Source organism: Amphiura filiformis, chromosome 3 (assembly GCF_039555335.1).
Source record: "Amphiura filiformis chromosome 3, Afil_fr2py, whole genome shotgun sequence".
Lineage (NCBI taxonomy): Eukaryota > Metazoa > Echinodermata > Ophiuroidea > Amphilepidida > Amphiuridae > Amphiura > Amphiura filiformis.
Genome location: NC_092630.1, coordinates 44,806,325 through 44,830,376, shown reverse-complemented (window position 1 = coordinate 44,830,376; position 24,052 = coordinate 44,806,325). Strand labels below are relative to the sequence as shown.

Genomic DNA, 24,052 nt, shown 5'->3' with positions numbered 1-24,052 from the left:
AAATTTCTTCACAAATGGTTACAGGACAACTAATCCCAACAATTCTTTGATTGTTTGCTGATGTGACAGTGCAGTAATGATATAAATTACCATTTTGTTTTGTAGGCAAATGTGCAATATATAGAGAAGCTGATGGGCAACAAGGCTCCTGATCAACTTGTTAAACTCAAGGTTTGTAATATTTGCTACTTTGTTGGCACCATTTTTTAAAGTGAAAAATGATCACTCAAAATTAAATTTGCAGGTGTTATCTCATCAGGGGGCATGTAACAAATCTGTGTTATCACATAGTAATGGGTGTCTGCCTACTGAACATTTATCTAGAAATGGACATTGGGAAAATGTTGAGTAGGTGAATTTTAATAAGGCAAATGGATTATCAAATTGGCTACTTTTGTTATATTAGTGTGTTAAATCAATTCATGATTGAGAAAAACTTGCATGAAGAATCTCTGTGATTCAGGTGTATTGTCTGTGATTTGTCTTGTGGTAGATTGGTTGTGTATATATGTATGCTTAGTTGGACCTTTGCATAAAAAACTAACCAAAATGTGTAACCTTATAACATTTCTCTTTCAATTTAGGATAACATCAACATGTTATTCTACCATTGTGTTATGACATTGAAGGAAGATCATCCTATTAGAGTTGTCAATGCAATACAGGTAAGAAGCACCACCCAAAATAGTTCAAAACCATTTGATATATACTACACTTTTTCAGTAAATATGACTCATATAATCAACCGTTTAATTAGAGGTTAATAACTGCGCATCGGTTATTTGGAGGGCATTGTGAAAAATCTAAACATTTTGCCTTTGGAACCGAGGAATATTCCGTAGCATATTCCGATGTCCAAAGCAAAATGTTTAGATTTTTCACAATGCTCTCCATATAACCGATGCAAAGTTATTAACCTCATTCATAACCGTCACTTTGATCTTTTAACTTTACAAAATAACACAAAATTTTCCTCAAAAGTTTGTAAAATAAACAATTCTTACATCTTCCCTTTCCCAAAATAGACTAAGCTAAAACAAGACGCCCAATAACAAAACTGCGTATCAGAATCTGTGCAAATATGGTATCGCGCAATCCGAAGACGGCAGCCAGCGCGTGCGCAGTTCGTTGGGCGCTTTGTCAATACGGGCGCACGCAGAAGTCAATTGTGTGCGACATTGGAACAATTACGCATTTTGCGGTCAATTGTGAGATATTAATGACCTCGATTTGCGTTAGCGTTTTCACAAATAATAAAATATGATTGGATCGCACGCATCGCGTTTATTAATGAGGTTATGAATGTGAAATATGTCATACATGTTTGCATCAGTAGGGCCTCCATTGACAATATTGTCCTGTTTTGTGGAGCAATATTTTTCAAACCGCTTCCTGTTGGGAACTGAGTGATTATATTTTAAGCAAGTTGCAATATATTGTCATACTATGAGCACATACAACATGATTTGATCAAGCTAAATAAGTCATTTGTCACTAATATTTATTTTTGCTCGGTCACATCACTTATATACTTCATGTTATTTGTGGGAACGGAAAGTTTGATGAATGGATGATAAAAGTGCAGCTTCTGCATCGCAGTTGCTATTAAACATTTCATATCGTTGACAAGTGCAGTATTTGAATCGAAACTAATCCCAATTTCCAACCAAAATTTTTTGTATATTTTCTTAGACTTTGTGTGCTTTGATTCGTGGAGTTCACAAGAGGACATTAGCTGACCATGGGTTTGATGTTATCAATATACTCATAGGGTTTGATTCAGCAGAAATGATTATGCAGGTGAGATTTGTCTAGAAATTTCTTGATTATAAAGTGAAACTCTATAACATTGTAAAAGGCAAGATTAATAGTAGGTTAACAAGTGGTTTGTAGATTTCACTCAATGTTCCTACTCAATTTCACTTGTTGGTTTCTTTTGCATGCCGCCCTATGCTGACAATTGCATCCAGTTCCAGTGGCATATGTAGCGTCATAAGGTCACAGGGGGCATGTACCCCTCAATTGATTAAAAATTTAGAAAATCCCCTAGAAATATTGCCAAAAAATTAGGGTTCTAGCCACAGTGGGCGGTGGTAGGTGTTAGAGCCCACCACTCAGTTTTGGAGCCCACCACTCAACTGCAATTTTAGCATTGGAGCCCACCACTCACGAGTCCAAAATTGCACAATTTTGTTGAATTAGTCAAGAATTTGATCAAATTTGACAAATTGCCAAATATGCCAGATTTTCATCAAATGCCACATAGCACTAAAAATATCCTAGGTACAACCCTGCAAAAAATATATATCTTACAAATGTAAAGTATGTTGTAATATAAACAATTTTGTTTGTATTTTTCAGAGTTTAGTGGAGAGATTAAGCCTGATACTAAGTGGCGTGTATTCTGTCAGCCTCAAGAACCTAACACTTAGACTTTTGCTTGTGCTGTCATCTGTAAGTATTTTGTTTCTTTATTTTTCTAAACAAAGGTACATAAAGGAAATCAGTAACAACCAGTTTGAAACAATACACTTGAATATAAATAGAATACAAGTTTTAACATAATGGATTCGCTTTCTTGGCCAATCCAATTTTCCAATTTTCCAATCACTCTTCTAAAATGCACTTGGCATGGCTAATGTTTGTACATATGCTTGTTTCTTATATTACGGATTATATATGGTGATACACGCAACCTGCCTGTGCATCCCTTTCACATTGTTTCACAAGGTTTAACATTGACAATAATGTAGCCAATGATTAATTACCAGGGTGGATATCACTAACCTTTATAATGCATTTAAGTCCTTTAACCTATCATCAGTCCAAACCCATTGTAACTCTTATAATTTACAAAGGTCTTGCAATAGGTTCAGGACTTCCTATACATTATAAACGTTAGTGGAATCCACTCCAAGTCTCCCATTAGTATCCCATCACACATGCCATAGCAGGTGCCATTATTTATGTATCCGAACTATACATGTTACATGATATGACTTAACTTGTTGAATCTAGATAGAGGCAGTCAGCATTTTTCAAGCGCGACTCATGTAATAGTGTTTGTATGACTGACTGCTCTAAACCTAATTCACCTATTGTTCATGTCCTGAAACTTTGAACAGAGTTTACTAGTACCCACAAGATGGCCACTGTGATGTCACACCGACAGCCTCTATTGGGAAAATTGCATGATATATGATTAAATTAACCACTGCACGGTTCACCCCACTTTTGTATAGTCCTCACACACACTGAGATACAAAAGGATTGTGCCAGGACAGTAATTCTCAGATCATAATGTGATTTTTTTGTGTGATATGTTCCTTACAGGCGACAGATAATGTAAGCCATAATACATTACTGGAATACCTGATGATAAACAGTGTCTTTGAATCAATATTACAAGTAAGGGCAATTACAATGTATGTAGAATATGGTAACTAATAGATCAATTTTTGCGCATGTGTGATATTTGATAAATATGAAATGTGCTAAAAGTAAATATGTATAGATCTTCTAAGTTTAATTTATAGATGCGTTGTATTCATATCCAGGTCATTAATTAAGTTGAATTGAGTCTGATCGATATCAGCAATTAGAATTAATCAGGACAGTATTTTTCCTCGTAAATATGTAAAGACTACTGCTTATTTGTGTAAGATATTCAATTATAATGACCCAAGATATACTAAAATGCCCAATTCCTTTTAAGCGTAGCCCTCGCATAGTACACACACAGCAGAAAGCAAATACCATCTACCTGATTCAAAATGATACATGCTGGACGATTAGTAGTACGCAAATATTGTAAAAAGGATTCTGCTTCGTGTTAAAAGCAGGCAAAATGTAGATGGATAATATTGGAAATTATATTCAGATCTATGCAAAATCAGAATTCTATCATGAATATCTTTGTGCTTTGTGTTTCTAAATGCTAGAATAAACCTGTGTAACACTAACTTGGCGTTGTTGTGATAAATATCGTCAAAATCTAGGCATCAATCTGAATTGACATAGGTTATGAAAATATGGTGTGTCATCTTGCTTTCAGATTCTAGCCAACCCATCCTCTAGATTCAACCATGGATATGAGGCTGTATTACTTCTAACAATTCTTGTAAATTACAGAAAATATGAGGTAAGGTTGAGTTATTTGAACAGAGAAGTTGAAAAGTGTCTGTATTATGCTTCAATGCATTGCAACTGAATGCTTCATGTTAAATGATATGGGTTGCAAATAATCTGTATGAAAATGGATTTATGGAAATCAACAGTGATTTTGCATGCCCAAGAACAGTCTTCCATTGGGGTATGTTGTTTTTAACTGGACCAATGTGTTCCTGAATTAAAATGTGGATATGTAAAGAAAATTCATTGGAGGTAACATTATAATATCTATTCACTTTTGTTTCAGTCAGCAAATCCATATATAGTCAAACTGTCAATACTTGATGATGAATTAGCTCTAAATGTAAGTACTATTCTCAGTGAAAACATTCTGTTTATCAAGAAGAAAGAATATTTATAGCCTTTATGTATAGGGCCATTATAATCTGCATACATTCCTCGAGTCAGTAATTTGGATATTGTTTTTTATTGTATCTCAAAATGTAATAATGAGAAGTATATAAAAGTATATATTTTCAGAAAGGAAATGATGCAAGGAATCCAACTAGCACAACAGATTCCTGCAAAAATTGCAGTTTTTGAGAAAATCTCAAAATTAGATTTTACTTTACTGACTCGAGGAAGGTATACAGACTATACCTTTTTTACTAGTTCCGTTTATCCTTAATTGTATATTGTAAATGGTAAACTTCAAAGTTGCAATTCATTGGATATAGGCTTAACTGGCAAGGTTTTGTCTCTGAGACCACTATATATAATATAATAATATAGACAAATATAAATTAATGAAAAGTCATAACACCAGAGCAAGCTATCACTTTTATTAGACATTGGACATTGGCCAGTTTTGATTTTGAGCCTTCAATAATTATGAACCAAGTACATAAAAGATTTAATAATTATAAACTAGATGCTAGATAGTAAAAATGTATGTTAACCAAACATTGTTTGTTTTATGTAGGGCCTGGGATGTGTAATATCACAAACACTAGCTGATTACAATAGGTAAGTCTTTTGTAGTATCTGTTGGAAGATTGGATTCCATCAATCTTGAAATATTTGCAGCAGGAAAATGAATGTTTTAACGCACCTCAGTCTTTATCACAAGAAAGTTAGGACTTTGGTATAGTAGTTACAGGTGTACAAATTTGGAAGGCATTGTATTTTGTGTTAGCACATCAAACTAAAAATCCTGTTGTCCCGTGAATATAAGAAGATCATAATGTGAAATAAGAGTATTATAGACACTTATTAGTATATGGCGCATCTATATCGGGTGATTTTTGTGTTAGCATCTAGTTTTGCTACATTAGTGGAACCATTGTTTTTAAATTTTGACCTCTGTGTATGAAATTTGACCTATCTGACGTTATAATTCCTGAACTATGCACCGTAGAAAAAATAACAACTGACTTTTTTATTCCCTGTGATGAGAGAAACAATTTGAGATGCTTTACAATATGATGTCACTATTTTAAAGTTTTAGCCCCACTGTGACTTTCGACCCCTTATGGGGAACCACAGGAGGCATAGAAAAAAATGGAACCAATTAGATTTTCATCATTTCAGGTTTAAGGATGCAAAAAAACATTGGATTGGTTCCACTAATGTAGCAAAAGAAAATCCCAAATCCATAGCGTCATATATCAATGTAGGCAAAATGTAATCCACTGTCGTTTTAAATGCTTCCTGTAATGTGTTACTGGTGACCAATTACCATTCTGAGATGTGACAAAGATTTGGACCTTTCCTATGCATTTATTATCTATACTAATAAAATAATGAGCTCTGTCTGTCTGTCTTCAACGCATCATTCCGATATTTCAGACATGGATGGGTATCGGCCGTGCGCTGTTTACCGGGTAGTTTCAAAGGTCATCGGAGGTCAAGGTCAAAGGTCAAAATTTCAAACTTTGTCCGATCGGGCCCAAACTTGGTGGGTGGGATCCTTGATACGAGGGGAATATATGCACGAAATAAAATTGAGGTCAAAGGTCATTACGGAGGGGTCAAATTTCAAACTTTGTCCGATCGGGCTCAAACTTGGTGGGTGGAATCCTTGGTAAGAGGGGAGCATGAAAAACATTATATGGAGGTCATCCGAGGTCAAAGGTCATGGATTTCAAACTTTGTCCGATTGGGCTCAAACTTGGTGGGTGGAATCCTTGATACGAGGGGAATATATGCGCGACACAAAATTGAGGTCAACCGCGGTCAAAGGTCATGTAGGGGCTGAATTTAAACTTTGCCCTATTGGGCTTAAACTTAGGTAGGTGGAATCCTTCGTATGAGGGGAGCATGAAAAAAAGGTCATCTAGGGTCAAACAGTATCGCTATCATGCCAGTGCTCTCACAGCATCAGGGCTCTCACAGCTGCAGGTGCACTAGTTCATTTAAAAAACAGGTGAGTGGCAGCTACTTCATACATTGCATACAAGTAATTTTCTCGCATATGTGTTCCTGAAAGAACTATATCGTCGGAAACTTGATTGTTTGGGTATTTTAACGCCACAACTGAATAAAACTAAATAACTGGCTTGGTTGAAGAAAAAAATCGGCTATCATACACTTTTTGAATTTGGACAATTGACCACACCGTTCTTGAAATACAAGAATTTTACAAAACTCCCTCATTTTCAAACCTTTCCACGGATTCAAATATCAATCAATGATCTGTATTCGGAGTGCTAATCACTGCGCATCAGGCGTCTATTGTCATTGATAGATATTTGACTTGTGGAATGGATTGAAAATGAGGTAGTTTCGTAAAATTCCTTTATTTCAACAGAGCAGTTAATTGTCAAAATTAAAAAGTATGTGACAGCTTCCTCAACCACATCGATTATTTAGTTATGTTTGGTTTATGCCTTAAAATACAAAAAAACATACAGTTCTTTCAGGGACACCCTGTACATACTATTTTCTCATAGTCTCATGATGTTTGTGCAAGGAAGAGCCAGAGTGTTTCCTCAATTTCTTTTGAGACTCAAACTAATCATTATATCTTAAATCAATAGAATGAAAAGAAATTGATAATATATCTTTTTCTCTTCTCTTTACAGTCAGTTCAAGGCAACACAAGATGAGCCTGTCAGTGGTGGGTGGTTCTCTGCATTTTCAAGCATTGTAAGTCCACTGCAAATCAATATCTGGATCATAATAATTGACCTTTTGGTAAATCCCCATACACCTGAGATGCTAAAAATACTGTGAACAGGTTATTATTGTTGCCTAAATCACTTGCAAGTTGCACTGATCAATGAGAAATGGCACAAATTGTGTGACATTCCCAACAAATATTGCATTTAGTTTTCTTTATCTTTTCAATTACAATGAGGGATCAGAGGGCTAATGTGTCCATGCGTAACAAGTTATGTCGACACATTTCATGTAGACACATGAAAACCAATTCATCATTTCCCATTGAATCATTGGAAGAATCAGTTTCAAGAAGAATTGAGTTAAGTATATGTACAATATAGGCATATATATATTCCATGGTGTCAAATTATAACTTTTTTTTTTTTTTTTTTTGTATCAGTGTATTTCATGTTACACAATTATGGCCCAAAACCCTCCTTGTATTAATATCTTTTTATTATGCAACTTATTGTATTATGTTGGAATAATTAAGAGCTAAGAAATGGCCATTTTCATAAACATGAATATTAAATGAGATGCTTATTAATATTCATGAGAATGTTGAAAATTGACAGGAATATATGCTTACAATTTGCAGGTTGGAAGCATGTTCATTGCTGACCCTAGTGGAGCTGGCCAGCCAGGGTAAGGGTTTATTATTATCATTATTTTATTGTTCTAGTAGTAGGAAAACTAACTTTGAGAACTGAAACTTTGAAAATGGGTGTTTCTAGGATGAAAATCAATGTGTTCCATATGACAATAAACTGACCGACTTGTTTGCGTAATAAGGTTCATTTGAAATAAAGTGTCTTGTGTTAGAGGTAATATCATATAGTCTTAGTAGAGTTAACACCACTGTAGGTGCCATGGTGGAGGGTTATCTAAATCTTGCGTTTGTCCCCTCCTCCACTTGACACCCCGGTCAAAATTCAAAATCAGAAATTTCCTTTTTCATGCCAGAAAATAACAATTTTTGGCAAAATTTCATGTTATCCAAAAGAAATCTTATTTCCTCCTCCCCTCAATTAAATCTTGTTGCCACCTCTGATTTTGGCTTGTTGTGTATATTTTTAAACAAAAATCTGAAGTACTGAATAATTTTTTGTAATTTAAAATCACTGAAATACAACTTGTGCCATTTTATTACAGTGTGAAACCAGACAACTCAATTCTTTTAGCTCTGTATGAAGCTGTTCACCTCAATAGGAATTTTATAACTGTGTTATCACATGTAAGTAATAGGTGCAAACAGACACCATAAATTTTATTTTTGCACTAGCTGCTTGTAGCAGCAAAAATAAAAGCATTTAAATGCATTCCTTTTGTGTATAGATCTAAAAGTGATGATTTTAAAACAACCAAAACAGTTCTTTAAAAAAAAATTAGAAAATTTTGAGAAAAACTTGACGGTACTACATACCTGCCAACTACTCCGATTTTCGCGGAGTTACTCCGATTTCCCGAGTTTTAAACCCCCGAAAATCGGAGTACTCCGATTTTCTGGGAAAAAAATTAAAAATTTTTTTTTTTTTTTTTTTTTTTTTAAATAATTTTTTTTAAATTTCTTTTCCAAAGTTTTCGGCGACTTTGGAGAACCACTGGACCTATTCTGAAGTGCTAGGATCATTCACAGTTAATTTGAAAACAATTGGAAAAAAATTACAAACAAATTACAGTTTGTTATCCTTAATATGCAAACCACTAACTAATGTTTACCTCTTCATCTAGCACATATTATAAAATGCATGGAAAACCAATGCATGTATAATATTGTGATAGATGAAGAGGTAAACATTAGTTAGTGGTTTCCATATTAAAGATAACAAACTGTAATTTTTTTTGTAATGTTTTCAATTTTTTTTTCAAATCATCTGTGAATGATCCTAGCACTTCAGAATACGTCTAGTGTTTCTCCAAAGTCAACAAAAACTTTGACATGTATTTTGTTAAATGTTTTTTTTTTCTGAATTTTTAACTTTGTATTGTGCATCATATCAATGTCCTATCAGTCACGTAGGCCTTGTTATAAAGCCAAAAAATCGCTTCAACAAATGATCGTTATGTACAAAAGTATAGGAAACTGCATTTTTAAAAGCACATTTTCAGTGTGAAGGAAGCATATTTTTCAAACTTATAAAAACAGGTCCCAGAATGTTTTTTCACATTTTTTTCAAAGGTTGTAGTCATCAAATATGTGTTGAAATTGTTGCTAGATATGGAGTATAAATCCCTCCTCAAAGTGTATAAAAGCCTAGGGCTTCATTTTCACCTTGTTGTTTTTCTATAAAATGTGTCTAATGTGAAGGGGCTTAAGGGTTTTTACAGTGTAGAAACCCTCTAGCTTTGGGCGGCTTCGCCCCCTCAACCCCCACCAGGGCTTTGCCCCTGGACCCCACCAAGGGCCCTTAAGCGGGCCCCTGGACCCCCGCCGTCAGAGGCGATACTACGGGAGCTTCGCGCCCTACGTTCGCCATGTACTCTGTTTTCTAGGTTTTCAATGTTGGCAGGTATGGTACTATCCACTTTTACAGTATGTCTTTTGTATAGGGTTAATGACTAATTAGAATCAGATTAACAAATTTGATAATGGAATTATGGCATCTGTTATTATTTGAAGTGCAAAGATGCTAAGTAAAATGAAGGTAAAATTTGACAATGATTTTATGGATATTTTGAACAGTATCATCTTTAAAGAATGCAATCAGTGCACATGTTAATTGATGGCAGCCATCATTCTCAAAAGCAATTATATACTTTTATTTTATATGGAAATGTTGCTATTGCCTACAGAATCACACTGGTGCCAATCTGCCCTCTTCAACTCCTGCTGACACTGCTGTGCCCCCATCACCACCAGCTGTACCCAGTGCTGCACAAAGTAAGGAAATTAAAACTTGTCTTTTCTGTATAGTAATGTTAATTCATTTCTTATGGTTGGTGTTACATACCACATCATATAACAATGACTTTGGCAGTCAATCACAACATTAGGACCCTCAGTTTTTAAACCAAGCAAATTGTGAAGATGCTCTCTCTCTATCTCTAACTGCTCTGTACAAAGTCTAGAAATGATGCACATAACTTTGATATTATTGTAAGGACATTTATAGTTGTGCTGTGTTATTTCACTCCATATCATGGCAGCATTGATGAAAAGTTGAGATAAAAGAGAAAATATATGATGACAAAGCTGTTTAAATATTACAGAAATGTCCCAACAACAAGATATGTAAGACCTATTGAACAAACGAAAAGAATTGCAGTTTTAATATAAAACTGAACGCATCAGAGCAGATTGTAGGAATAAAATGAATGAATATAGTGTAGTCAAATCATAATTAACAGTGACCATCATATTTGACCAATATTATTATATTTCAGCATTACATCAGCCACCAGGTCCATCATCACAAGAGAACCCAACCAATATCCTAGTCACATTTCTTAGCTACTGCTCCATGGTCATGCAAGATGTACGAGGTAAGTTGTGTATTTCTTAACATTCAATGTCATATAATGTTCTCCCATGATGTCCAGGGTAGGATGTACAGACAGCCAGGGGTTACCCTGATCGGAACTCAAATTCAAATGTAGTAATGGAGAGAGTGAATAATACATACTTGCCTCAGGGAATTGAACCGAGGAGCTCTTACGCCAGAGTCTAAGACCTTAACCAGTGGGCCCACACTGTTCTTTGATTTAATGTATCTGTATCAGCAATTGTTTGAATGAGAATGTTTTGAAGATCATATAATGTGTAGATCATAGATCATTTGTGTGGATTTCAAACAAATTATAAGTTGCCGTCATCAATATTGATCAACCTGTGATCTGTTTTATCGGCGAATAAAGATAACAATGTGCACTGTATTTTAGATCTTGTTTATACACAATTTAATATCAATTTGTTTTTGTTTTTTCAGATCCAGCTAGACAACACAACACAAAACTTTGTCTTATCATCCTAACCTGTATAGCTGAGGTAAGATTTCATTAGATTTATATTTTCTGCAAAAAAAACCAAGTATTCTTGTCAAAACATATGCAAACACATTGTAGTTGGATATGACATATTGAAAAGTATTTTTGTACAATTTTTTCCTGCCCATTCAGAATCCTGAAATTATCCTCTCTACATAAATGAAACATTTGAACAGGGTTTCTACAGTAATGACGAAACCTGAAAAAAATGTATGGAAATTTAAATGAATCAATACCAGGCTTGGAAAATTCCCAAATTGTAAGAAAAGCTATGGAAAATATATCATGTTGATAATGAAATTGAATGGACACATAGCTCTAGAACTTCATCTGTGTAGATCATGAGATTGCAAATGAATACTCCCCAAAAACAAACTCTGCAATGTAAAATGTCATGTTAAACAGGTGTATGTATGTGTGACCTGTTCCCACAAAACTCAGACAAAGTAGCAACATTTAATTTGTGAGATTTTACCAGATCTAAAATGCTGAAATTAAGCTTTAAACAGATGTTCGATATATAAATTGTTTTGTTTTCTATTGATATTTGTCATGTTTATTAGACTGTTTCCCCAATAATGCTCTGCCAACTTGTCCAGATTTTGATAGAACAGAACATATGGTCATTTTCACAGTAAAGGGTGTAACTTTTGATTTTTTGGGTCAAAATTTCAAACCACTTAAATATGTTTCTGTTTACTGAAATCATGCATAGAAGCAACTTAAATTCCAGTAAAATAATGTTTCAAGGCTTAAACCTTTTGATTTCTAATAAAAAATTTGACATTTCCATAACATTTTGGTTAAAATCTAAGAAAAATGTATTTTACATAACCTCAGAAAATTATGACATGAAAGCTGGAATACATGTGAAATCCCATTCCAAAGTAAGTCAACAGATATAAGTTAAATTTTATACCATGTTTTGCTATGTTTGTAATAATTGCAGTTTTGAAAAATTTTAACATCAAGTGTCATGGAAATTTCCAAACCCTAAACATATTTTTTAAGTTTTAATTGGGTTCCTAAAATAATTTGAATGTCTAACTTCATGTACAAATACTACTTGATGAAAGGAACCTCCCAGCCAAGTTTCACAGAAATTGAAGTTATTTTTTAGAATTGGCAATTCAAGCGATTTGTGTTTCGGAGGCTTCAGTTAACAACACAGGTGATCATAAAAGTAAAATATTTGGCTAACCACTACAAGTTGACATAAAAAAATAGGTAAAAAATATCACAATTACCAATTTTCATGCTTTGCTTCTAAGTATTGAATTTCAGTTGTGACAAAAATTAAATTATCACAGCAAGTCATTTTTTTTTTGTTTGGAGGCTTCATGTTAACAATTGTTAAACATTGCAGAAGTAGTTTTTTGAAAACAACAGTGTTGGGATCATCTAAGCTGTTATTTTCTTGTGTATATTGAATCAATGATTCTATGCGGCAGATATTGTAGATTTATCACATGTTAATTTTTTCACCCATTTGTTAAATATGGTGTTTTTTGCATCAAAAACCTACAAAACAGACTTTATAAGATATCAGTATATTTTTCAAACATTAACCATAATGTCAAATTTTTTTTTTAATTTATGACATTCTGCACATATCAAGTAATAATTACAATGCAGATATCAGTATGAAACACACCAATTTAGATATGCATAGATGATAATTAATCTTATTGTTGTTTCGGAGGCTTCAATTGTTAACGGAAAGTTTGTATTGGGTCCCATTTTCAAACGGTGATATATATCTCCACGATTTAAAAACATGTGACTTGAGGATCTACTTTGCTACATTTTGATAAATAGATTGGATGAGCTCTTTTATTTATATTTCAGGCATGAGAATTTTCAGTTTAAAAACTGAATTCAGTTTTTTTTATAGTCAAAATTTCCGCAACTTTATTTAATTTCAGCCTGTTTTTGGTACTTTTTGCCCAATTTCACGCGCATTTTCAGTTTTTTCAGTTTTTTTTAGGAAAGTGCAGTCTCATGCCTGATATTTGCACAAGCTTGCTGAACAGTTTGTTTCGGAGGCTTCAAAAAAGTTAACGGAAAAACGGCTCTTTGAAGTCAAGATTTTATAAAAATTTAAAAGCTTGCAAATCGACTAATTTTTGTTACCCATTTCAAGTTAAGATAACAACTGTTATGAATCAAGAAGAAGTGAAGAAATAACCAAGAATTATGAACCAAAGCTACACCCACAAAGTTTGTTAACAATTGTTAACGGAAAATGAAGCCTCGAAGCGACAAATATCGAAGTCCGGTTCTCAAAAATACAGGGCTGTTCACAATTAAATCTAATGTGGCAGTGTTTACTGAACATATGACTGTACTTTCAGGATAAGAAAAATTATCCATGAACTAACTGAAGAATACACAGGGTTTTACAAAAATGTTACTGTTTTTTATAGTTTTTCAAAATGGCAATATTAAGTACATTTAAGCCTGCTAAAACTGAGCGCAGTAACTCCCAAAGCTGATTATGCTACCCAAGGTAGCTGCTAACTAGATGACTTATGTGGCCAAAAATCATGGAATTCTGTGGCTTTATTAGAACACTACGGATTAAAATGTTAAAAATCCAAAGTTACACCCTTTACCGTGAAAATGACCATATACGAATTTTGCATTGGTATAAAACCTGTTGCCAATAAGTTTGTGTTTATATCATTGCATGTGGATTATTGATATAACTAAGGAAGTTTTGAACTGATTTGTGATACTTTTCCAGGACCAATATGCCAATTCTTTTCTACACGATGCCAATCTCACATTCAGAGTGCCTCTTTATAGAGCGGTAGGTATTCCTCAAATTAACTTGCAATTGATATTGTATGTGGGGACACTTTATATACTAACACAGAAAATTTTACGACCAGTTTTCTTACATCTACACTGCATGCTTTAGAATAGATAATACAGGTTATGATTTGGGTTAGCAACCATCTAAATATGCTAAAATGTGACATGATCAAGGGGAATGAGTCACATGTCGACTCTGGTCGAAAATGAGTTTTACATATTTTTCTAAAGCGGACATTTAGAGCTTTCAGAAACTGAAAACCCCATGTTGATACGACTTTCCTTTACGAAGTTACATCAATTTATCAATTGTTGAAAACAAGGTAAAATAAAAGAATTTGAACACTGTCTTTGCCAATATCTCAAAATCAATATTAGCGACAAGCAACTCATTTCCCTTGATCGTGTCACAAATGAGTTGCTAGTACTGAGCAAGACTATATTCAATCCAATAATCTGTGTGATATAATCAAGCAGCCATAGACGTTGTCTCTGTCCCAGCCGGTTTGTGTTCCTCCGTCACTAAACAAACCGTCTGGCGACAACCCCGAAATGACAATCGCTGATTGGTTAATGAATTTCCAAATAATACTGTTTTCAATTGGCTATAGGACGTGACTTGTGTAAGTGACACTAAACATCGTAGGACCCTCACTATTTGGTGATACCGCAAACACAAAATATACGCTAGCTTAGCAGCCACTGTCGGAGGCGCCAATAGTCTGATATGGCCTTTCATGTTAGCGACTCGCAGCGCGTACTCACGTATGTTGTGTGGATTTATGTAACCGCATAGCTGTCACACCGCTGCACACGTTGAAGCTCATCGCTGATTGACAGCCAATTCTCAATCAGAACATTTTCTTATGACAATGATTGGCCAATCAAAAAAGACGTACTATGAGGTTATAGCCAGACGGCTTGTTCAGTGATGAAGGGGCACAAATCGGCTGGGACCGAGACTACCATAGACGCATAGTCTATTTGTATATAATGCACCTACATGTATGCATATATCGCTATTGAGCCAGCCATGGTGGATGGAATTTCTAAATGCCCTTTAAACATACAATGTACTGTTTCTATTTTGTTGCTTTAACATTTACTTCCAATTTGTTGTCTAAACAGCCTATGAGACATCGGAAACAGCCAGGTGAAGCAGTCAATGCATCTAGGCCACTTGCATGTGCTTTGTTAGGTAAGCTTTGTATGTTTCTTTGCTTGTGTATTTGTTTGTCTTCTTTAACCTTGGGAAGTAATTCATTTAGATACAAACAAGCTTGCAAGTTCTCTTACAGACCCTTCAATGAGCATATCAAATCTCCAGCACAATTGTGTTGATATAACATTTAGTAAGAGTGTTAATATAGAAATAAATAACGAGGTTGTCATTGGATGATTGAAAAGGGTTATGACATATCATTACCTGTATAATGTCCAAAATTCTGATGATTATCAACAGCAACTGTTTGAGCATAGACTTGTTTTGTCATGGTGCAACATATATCAACATAATGCAAATTACATTGTGTTTGGTATTATATTTTGGTGTTCATTCGTTTGGTTCGTTCGATTCGTTTCATGAGTCATTCGTTTGGTGTATGGTGGAGATTATCAACAGCAACATTTGACCATAATTTGTAGTATTTATTTATATATTTTAATGAATAATACATCTATGTATTGAGCTTTTGATTATTGTGATGTGATTGATAAATATTTTTTTAAACATTTCTCAAGTAATGAAATTCATGTATACATGTGACATGACAAACCCATCATATTTTTCTCAACAGATTTAATGGTAGAATTTATCATGAGTCATATGATGAAGAACCTTCCCTTAGAGCTGTACAAGTAAGTCTCATCTTTCTTTCCTATCTTTCCTACTTTGAGTCCACTTTTCCAGTGTTTCAAGTTTCACTTGAAGTTTGAACTTCAGCAGACTTCATATATAACCAGCAGCAATGATTGGTTCAAGTATTAGTAAGTAACCAGGGATGGTGTGTAGAGGTGAAGATTGGCCCCTTGGAAAAAGTTTTTTTACATCAAAATTGGGATGGAAAGAACGAGCATGTGTAAAATCATTCATTCAATAAATTTACCATAGACCAGGCTTTTTTCCTTATTACATGCATGGATGTAAGTGCTAACTTGTTGAAGATCTGTGTGTAAATTAGCTATAACCGCAAAGATGTTTCTCCTTGTTATTTAAACTGTAGAAATTAGCATTATTTGGTTTGAAACAAGAAATCAATTCAGTTCTTCAAGTTTGGTTTAATCCAGTTTAATTCAATTCAGTTGTGAATTATAGTAACTGACAACAGTCAACAGTTAAATGATGTGAATGTGTATGATTATATTTCAGTAAATGTCTTGGTGTAGTGCATAGAATATTATGTTATCAGAAGAAGTGCAGAGTGAGATTACAGTATCCATGGAAAGAAATCTGGACAGGTAAGGTGTCAGTCACAGACAGGGACAGAAGAGTATATGCTTATGGGGAAAGTCCCTATGGTTTGCATGGGGGCAATTTTTCTAATGCATGTGACTATCAAATTAGTATACATGAAGTTGCATGTGTTTGTGTGTACAGGGAGGTATCACTTTGAAAAAAGCAATTTTGTCTTTTGAACTTCATAATGCTTGGAAAATGCTAACAGATGAGGCTGGACTTAGCCTGTTTGTTCTTCTTAATCTAATATCTCAATGCAATACTTTTGTCAGCAAATTAGTAAAATATAATAAATCAGACTTATATGCATAGAAAGATGATATTCTGTTAGCTTTATGGATGATTAACTAAAACTTTTTCCAAATGAAACCAACACCAATGGCACCAAAAAAAAGAAATTGGCTTTTATCTACAGTTGGACACATTCAAATTGAAAGTAGCTTGTGCATGATGCTGCTTTTGAAAGCGGCTCTGGAAATGGTTCATCTTAGCAAGAACAGAATAAGCCTGCCAAAAGACTTCATTAATGTTATAGTCCAGCTTTGTGTAAAGTCCAGCTATGTAATCCCTGCATGGGTATTTAATGTTGTGCTAATTTGGTTTCATGCAGAGAGGATATCCTCTGCTGTATGTGCACCCCACACACAACCCCCCCCCCCCACACACACACACACCCCTACTTGTAAACACCTGCAAACGAGGACATACAACTTTTTGCTATCTAACTAAGAACCTTGCTCACCCAAAGCTAGGCTCCAAACTGTGAACCCACTTGACTTGTTACTACATTGTATCCAACCATTAAATGACTTCACACCAGCATGTGAGACATGGTCTTAAACGCAGGTAGTTAGAGGGAACCAGAGACATCCACAGTTTCTGGATGGGGGCATGTGTGCATGTTCATTTGCAGGTCTTTAAAGGCATATATACACACACCCTTGCAACATACACACCCCTACTATTATTTGATATGAAATATTGTAACTTTGTTTTTGCAGCTCTCATCAGTCTTTTAAAGTATGTCATGTCAAATGAATCGGTCCTCTCAAGCAGTTTTGACATCTTTGAATTAGCATGTAAGGTGAGTTTGAAATGATTTGGTTGTTTGTATCTGTGTAGCTATTTGAATCTGATGACTTGAGCACAAATGCTTGATGTGACTATCCTATGCAGTAAACACATGTCAAGAAGTCGGGCACTGCTCATTATTGTTCACAAACTGAACTCCAGCTTAGTCTTCTTATTCTGCACAATTGGTTTCGTTGGTAAACCTGAGATTATTTGCTAGTACTACCTTTGCAAGAAAAAAATATTCCTGAATCAGGGACCCATGTTTGTTTTGTGATGGCTAGTTTGCGTCTAACAAGTGATGTGATGATGCCCGGACCACAGAACGTCTCTAAATTTACTTTACTAACCAATCGAGGGTGGTGGGAAGTTTGAAACTAGTCTTTTTATTTATGTATTGGATTATAAAGAATATGTCCAAAGATACATATTTGAAGGGGAACCAAGATAGGCATGAGGCAGCAAGGCAAATTGTCTCTCTGCCTTGGGTTATGTAGGTTCCTTGCTGAATATTTCCACCTTATGTATTAAAATCGTCAAAAGTTCTAATTGGCCATGTCATTGTATTGCCACCACTTAAACTGATTCTTTTTTCCTCTTCTCTAAAACTTGCATTGATGTTACTACCTTGTGAACCATTTACAGGTAGTAAATCTCTTCAACTTGTTCATCACATATGGGGATACTTTCTTACCCACCCCTAGCAGCTATGATGAATTGTACTATGAGCTTATACGTATGCATCAAGTATTCGACAACCTGTATTCTATGGGTAAGTCTAATTTTGTTCAACATGTTGTATTTTGTGGTCAAGCTAAAAGGTGGTTACAGTGTTTACTTACTTAGTACAAACCATAGTTCTAGTTTCATATATATCAAATGCTTATTTCTTCAATTTAGAAGTTATTTACAAGTTGGTCATAAATTCAAAATTGTTCCCTCCCCCTCCCCCGATGAGGGGAGCACAAACTGTTTTTTGGCAATTTTCTAAATTATCAAATGGATGTGCCCCTCCCCCCATGATGCTACGCCGCTGATTTTGATAATCAGTTTGACAGAAATAGTTCATGGAAGTGGTTGTTTCCATGAGCTTACATATAACATCTATTTCTCACATTGGACCCGATGTACTTAAACTATGATCTAGACTTTTGTTTGTTGAAGATCACCAGATTTTTGTTTGTTTACCGCAACATGAATGTAACCATAACTTTTGGACTCTATTAACAGTGAAATTTTCAGCATGTTCTCATTTTAATTGCATAAAAATTCAAATTAGTTTTGTGCAACAAGTGACTATTCATGCTTACGTAATATGTATTCTAGTGCAAAGGAAACTGTATTTTTGTATTTTGTTGAAATGTTACAAGGAGAACTGTCACTTAACCATTTTGCTTGATTTCTTATCTTTCCAACCAACAGCTCTTCGGCATTCCACAAACAATGGTGACTACAAAGTAACAGCAAACAAACTCACAAGTGCACTTGTAAATATTAGGTAAGACTTTTCCACCACAATGAAGGGTGTGTCAAAGAATTTGACAAAATTACCATAAAGAAGCTTTTCTTGTAAACATGTTTTACTTGAGTCAAAGGTTGTTCTTTTTACACATTATTGTGAAAAGTTTTTACCGATTGTGCAAAAATTTGAAGAAAACTAGTTAAAACAGACATTAAACAATCTATCATTTATGCGCAGACTATCTGTGGTTTATGCAAGTCCCTCGATTGAATAGCATGTGTATGTTACTTAACTTACACATTAAATAACCTATTGTTTATGTATGTTCCTCAATGAAACGTTGCAGGCTTATTAGCTATAGTTTGTCCTGTCTTATGTTGAGTAAAACCATGTTGAATTTCGCAGTGGTAGATTCCAATCAGTGCATTTATGCCCCTGCGTATAGACAAATTGCCCTTCTACACTTGTGTATGCACCCCTTGGGATTAGGTTAGTGCTTGTGATTTGAATCTGCCACTGCAAAATCCAACATGGCATCACTCTCAACGTGAGACGAGACAGACTATAACCTGCTATTGCTATTAATATTACTACATTCATTTTGTTCTTGTTGTCTTCATTACAGAGCAATTATTAACCATTTCACACCAAAAATAGATTCCTGGTCAGCTGCCAACAAGCTTTCAGCACTCACTGAAGATCAGGTAGGTGACATTCCAGAATTCATTCTCTGAATGAAGTAAGCAGCTGTTTATGACATCTAAAATGTTACAAAATAAAAAATACCATGAACATTGAACATTTTCTGAATTCAATGTTGAAATATATATAATTTGATCATGTTTTGTGGGATTTGCTGAGAGTATATATGTACTATGTATACTACATTCTCCTGGACTTTACCATGTAGAATGAAGAATTAGATTGCATACATACAATATGCTCATACCAGTGGCTAAGTGTTCACAAAACATCAAAATAATTATATTCTACTTCTAGGCAGTTGCAACCTTTACTTCAGATGCAGATGTGTATGCATTTACACTTAGGGATTCAATCATGTTTCATTGTTGTTCATCACCGTTTAACAAAGACGTGTCAGCATCGTCTGTGTGGTTTACTTTTTGCAAAGATGTCCTGGACACAAATTGTTAAACGGTGATGAACAACAGTGAAATGAGATTGAATCTCTTTCAACAACAAAAACAAGCTAAAGATTGTATAATTCACATGATTATTTCATGAGGAATGTCAGTTAGTCATTGCCACTCAACCTTACAAGAAGATCATTTCTATGTTGATATCAGCAATAAAACTAAAGAGGTCCAATTGAATGGAAATGCTCAATATTGAATCCCATTTCTCTCTCAACAAGTGATCCACATTTATTAACCTAATACATAGTCAGGTGTACAAAACAGACAGTTTTTAATTTGTAGTACATAATTCTGTCTTGTTTAATTCATTTGGTTGTAGGTGTTGGAAGTAGTAAGAACCAATTATGACACATTGACACTTAAGCTTCAAGATAGCCTAGACCAATATGAGAGATATGCAGAGAAACCCAGGGAATCAGCCTTCTTTACACAACTGGTAAGGAACTTGATTTTTTAAGCATTGTAAACAGGTGGGTAAGTTAATAAAACTAAAACTTACCGAATTGTTACGGGATTCTATGGTAGATATGATCTAAAAATTTAGGAAGTTACCAAACACCTAACTATAATGTTTTCCAGATTTCCTTTTACAAACTTAGCATACTGCTAGCTGTCCAGCGCGTATTATTTTGCACAAGGTCCAATGCACACACTTGACGTCGCGCGCGTATACGCGGTGGTTGACGCTGAAAAGGAACCTTGGAAAAAATTAGTTGACACTCAAAGCCAAATTTTATTTTTCTTTTACTTAACCCTTTTCCCTGAATTAAGAAGATGTAAAAAATTGTGTGTATGGGTGTGAGAGAAGAGGTGTAAAATATGCTGTTACGGGGCTGTGAAAGAATTATGATCCCCTCCATCCATATTTGTAAATTTGTGTTCTGTTTTTTTCTATGCTTTGTAGAGCGTAATATTGAAAAAGTGGCCCACAAAACTTGTGTACAGATAATTGCTTTCCTACCCCCTTGACCTGCCAAATTCCCCCCCCCCCTCCCTTTATATACCTAATCTCCTCCATTTTTTCCTCATTTTTCAGGTGCGGTCTATCATTGTTGAATTCCGTAAAAACGTATCTGTAACCAACCTTGAACAGCAGAGTGTGCTTCAAGAATTCTCAATGATACAATAGCTTGCAAGAATACTTGTGACTTCATACAAGAGGGTAAATACCACCGGGTTATACCAAAGGAAAATTGGAAGGAAACCCCTGAAGAGAAAAGGATGACTGTGTGCTACAGACTACTGGAGGGATGCTGATCTCATAATGACTACCCACAACAAATGAAGCAGGCAAAACTGTTGCACTCACAGAGTTCTGTTCTTACTAACAATTGTTGATTACAACATCATTATTAAATAACTCACAACGTTTATGACTCATTCTGTGGAGATGAAATAAGTTGTTAATATAGAAGCTGTCAGGCTTAATTCACTAATCATCAAGGAGGTATCACTGTAACCCAAAGAGAAAACCCTTGTCAAAACGAATGCAATAAAAGAAAAGTCAAAACACAAACATACATTTAGCATCAGAAGATAATCAACCGTGTAAAAAGCATCTCATTGTTTCTAACATGATTTAATGGCTAGGATCCTGCTGTTTGAAAGACTTAAACTATGGGAGACTGACAAGTGGAGTGAACAATATTCATATGGATTCATTTGAGTATCATTAAGTGCATTTTATACAGCTCTTTGTTACAACTTGTATCATTAATTGAATGAGTCAGTTTATTTTCATTCCATCTGTTGATTTCATCCACCTTTTTAAAATTGTTCTCTGATTGCAACAAAAATCCATCTGCAGTGGCTTTCCTAATGATGAAGAACCCAGAAACTTACAAGGGATGAAATCATTTAATTTTGATAGAATATGGAAATTGTGATGGAAAAGACATTACCCTGTTACAGAAATCAGTGCTAATCTGATTTCTTCATGTAACCCTTGAGTGTCATTTATTTCATTTTATGTATAGTATAGAGCTGCCATCATACACTGGTAATTCTTTTCTTCTTCTTTTTCGGAGGGGGATGGGTATTGTTCATTTTCATTGAATTGGTGAAGGTTTTGGGTGTGGAAAGCTCTAAGGTTTAGTTTTCATTTGAGGATGTCAAATTTAAATCTTTTGATTTATAAGGCATTAATCATGAAACAGTCCTCACATGATCTCACTCCTTAATTAAACTTATGCCTTTCTCAAGAGACTGTACCAAGCTTGAGATTCATGAAATAAGCATATTGCAGATAGGTCTTTGTTGCTCTCAGATGTTGTCAACAGTTAAAAGTGATATTCTTTTGTAATAAGGACAAGAGTTGAAAACTCTCACCGTAGATGTAGCTACAAGTTTGGAGGATATTTTATAATGTAAGGTTTCAACAGATTCACTGTCAAAACCTTGTGACATTTATTTTTCCTGTTGTTTCAGTTATGAATTTGTGTTTGAATGATATTATCTGTCAAATATTAAAATGTATTAATGTCAGATTAGTTATGTCATTTCTGTTTCAAAAATTGAATGGATGAGGAACAATAATTGGAAACAGTATATTGTATGTATATTTGTAAAGTTGACCACAATTAGAGAGAAACAAATCCATTCAATTTTTGTTTTATGAACTAGTAGAGTAAACTGTATTATGTCAGATGAGAACAAGTTACCATGCATATGAACAACTGCGCTAATTTTTTGGCAAAAAAGACGGAAAAAGATCAAATTGATGATAAAAATCCTGCAAGGAATCTGTATGTTGCGTGGTAGATTATGAACAACAGCACTAGTTTTGGCTGAAAAGGTGACAAACATAAAATTGATGATGAAATCATGCAGAGAATAATTGATGATAAAGTCATGCAGGGGATCTGTATATTGCAAGGTAAGATATAAACAACTTGTTTTGGTTGTAAAGGGTGAAAAACAAGTAAAATTGATAATAAAATCATCCAAATTGGTTTAATGCTGGCAGGTAGTAAGGTTAAACAAGAGCCTGTACCAGAAAATAACCGTGCTATTCCTGTAGGGCTTCTTGGCATTGTGCAATATATTTACCTGAAAATTGCAGGTTCATGATCAGTTCACCTCTAGTGATTTTTTTTTCAATGTATTTTTTTTTTCAAGCCGTAGGCCTATATCTTGTTTTATTTGCAGACACCAAAAGGGGTTTTTTCTCTCAATATCTATATATATAGGTGTAATAAGAAATAATAATCACTATTAAAAATCATAATCTTAATCATAATAATTATCATAATAACAGTTTATCTTTCAAAAAGGGCAATAACACCAATTTAGACAAAGCAACCGATAAACAATGGAACTTTAACAAGCCGCATCAGATATTCATTTTTGGAATGCAATCTTGATATTAGGAGTATGAGATGCACGAACAGTAAAAGAAGCATGATCTATTCCTAAGTGAAAAAAATTCCTTCACAGGAAAAGAGCATGCAAGGTGGAACATTATGTGACCAATCATAGCAAGGTGGGACATTATGTGACCAATCACAGCAAAACACAGCAGTTGTCTGAAAGTTAATCAAAAATTAAAGAAAACAATAACAAATTTGCACCTGTCCATATATTCAATATTCTACATTCAACATCAATGTGAAATGTCTTTTTAAGAGCAAACATGCTGTTGTGCAACTTAAAAGTTTTGAAGACAACTGCTGTGTTACTTATTTGATGGTATACATATAATGAAAGTATCATAGAATATATGTGCACGTGGGAAGTGGCAACACGAACACAAATAATAATAAACTCTTTGAACAATACAGAAATTATTTCACATGCTTCAAGTAATTTTATTGTTTAAGCTGCATGCCCCTTTAG

At 34.5% G+C, this 24,052-nt stretch overlaps 1 protein-coding gene and 1 non-coding gene across 2 annotated transcripts in view; one reads left to right on the top strand and one right to left on the bottom strand.

Annotated features, from left to right (window-relative positions):
• LOC140148581 (armadillo-like helical domain-containing protein 3) overlaps window positions 1-23,636 on the top strand; it is a 42,728-nt gene extending 19,092 nt beyond the window's left edge. Inside the window, exons 4-27 of the mRNA XM_072170587.1 lie at window positions 106-171; window positions 585-665; window positions 1,693-1,800; window positions 2,362-2,454; window positions 3,334-3,408; window positions 4,055-4,141; window positions 4,418-4,474; window positions 5,093-5,136; window positions 7,194-7,257; window positions 7,871-7,917; window positions 8,425-8,506; window positions 10,066-10,153; window positions 10,657-10,755; window positions 11,199-11,257; window positions 14,003-14,068; window positions 15,202-15,271; window positions 15,870-15,930; window positions 16,442-16,530; window positions 17,530-17,612; window positions 18,245-18,371; window positions 19,022-19,097; window positions 19,687-19,765; window positions 20,538-20,654; window positions 21,255-23,636. Of these exons, the coding sequence (XP_072026688.1) occupies window positions 106-171; window positions 585-665; window positions 1,693-1,800; window positions 2,362-2,454; window positions 3,334-3,408; window positions 4,055-4,141; window positions 4,418-4,474; window positions 5,093-5,136; window positions 7,194-7,257; window positions 7,871-7,917; window positions 8,425-8,506; window positions 10,066-10,153; window positions 10,657-10,755; window positions 11,199-11,257; window positions 14,003-14,068; window positions 15,202-15,271; window positions 15,870-15,930; window positions 16,442-16,530; window positions 17,530-17,612; window positions 18,245-18,371; window positions 19,022-19,097; window positions 19,687-19,765; window positions 20,538-20,654; window positions 21,255-21,347 (1,911 nt within the window). The 3' untranslated portion in view covers window positions 21,348-23,636. The remainder of the gene's footprint in view (window positions 1-105; window positions 172-584; window positions 666-1,692; window positions 1,801-2,361; window positions 2,455-3,333; window positions 3,409-4,054; window positions 4,142-4,417; window positions 4,475-5,092; window positions 5,137-7,193; window positions 7,258-7,870; window positions 7,918-8,424; window positions 8,507-10,065; window positions 10,154-10,656; window positions 10,756-11,198; window positions 11,258-14,002; window positions 14,069-15,201; window positions 15,272-15,869; window positions 15,931-16,441; window positions 16,531-17,529; window positions 17,613-18,244; window positions 18,372-19,021; window positions 19,098-19,686; window positions 19,766-20,537; window positions 20,655-21,254) is intronic.
• On the bottom strand, window positions 7,470-7,572 carry LOC140149423 (small nucleolar RNA U13). The gene has a single exon (XR_011858657.1). It is a non-coding gene; the product is annotated as a small nucleolar RNA U13 (small nucleolar RNA).
• Window positions 23,637-24,052: the final 416 nt, after the last annotated feature.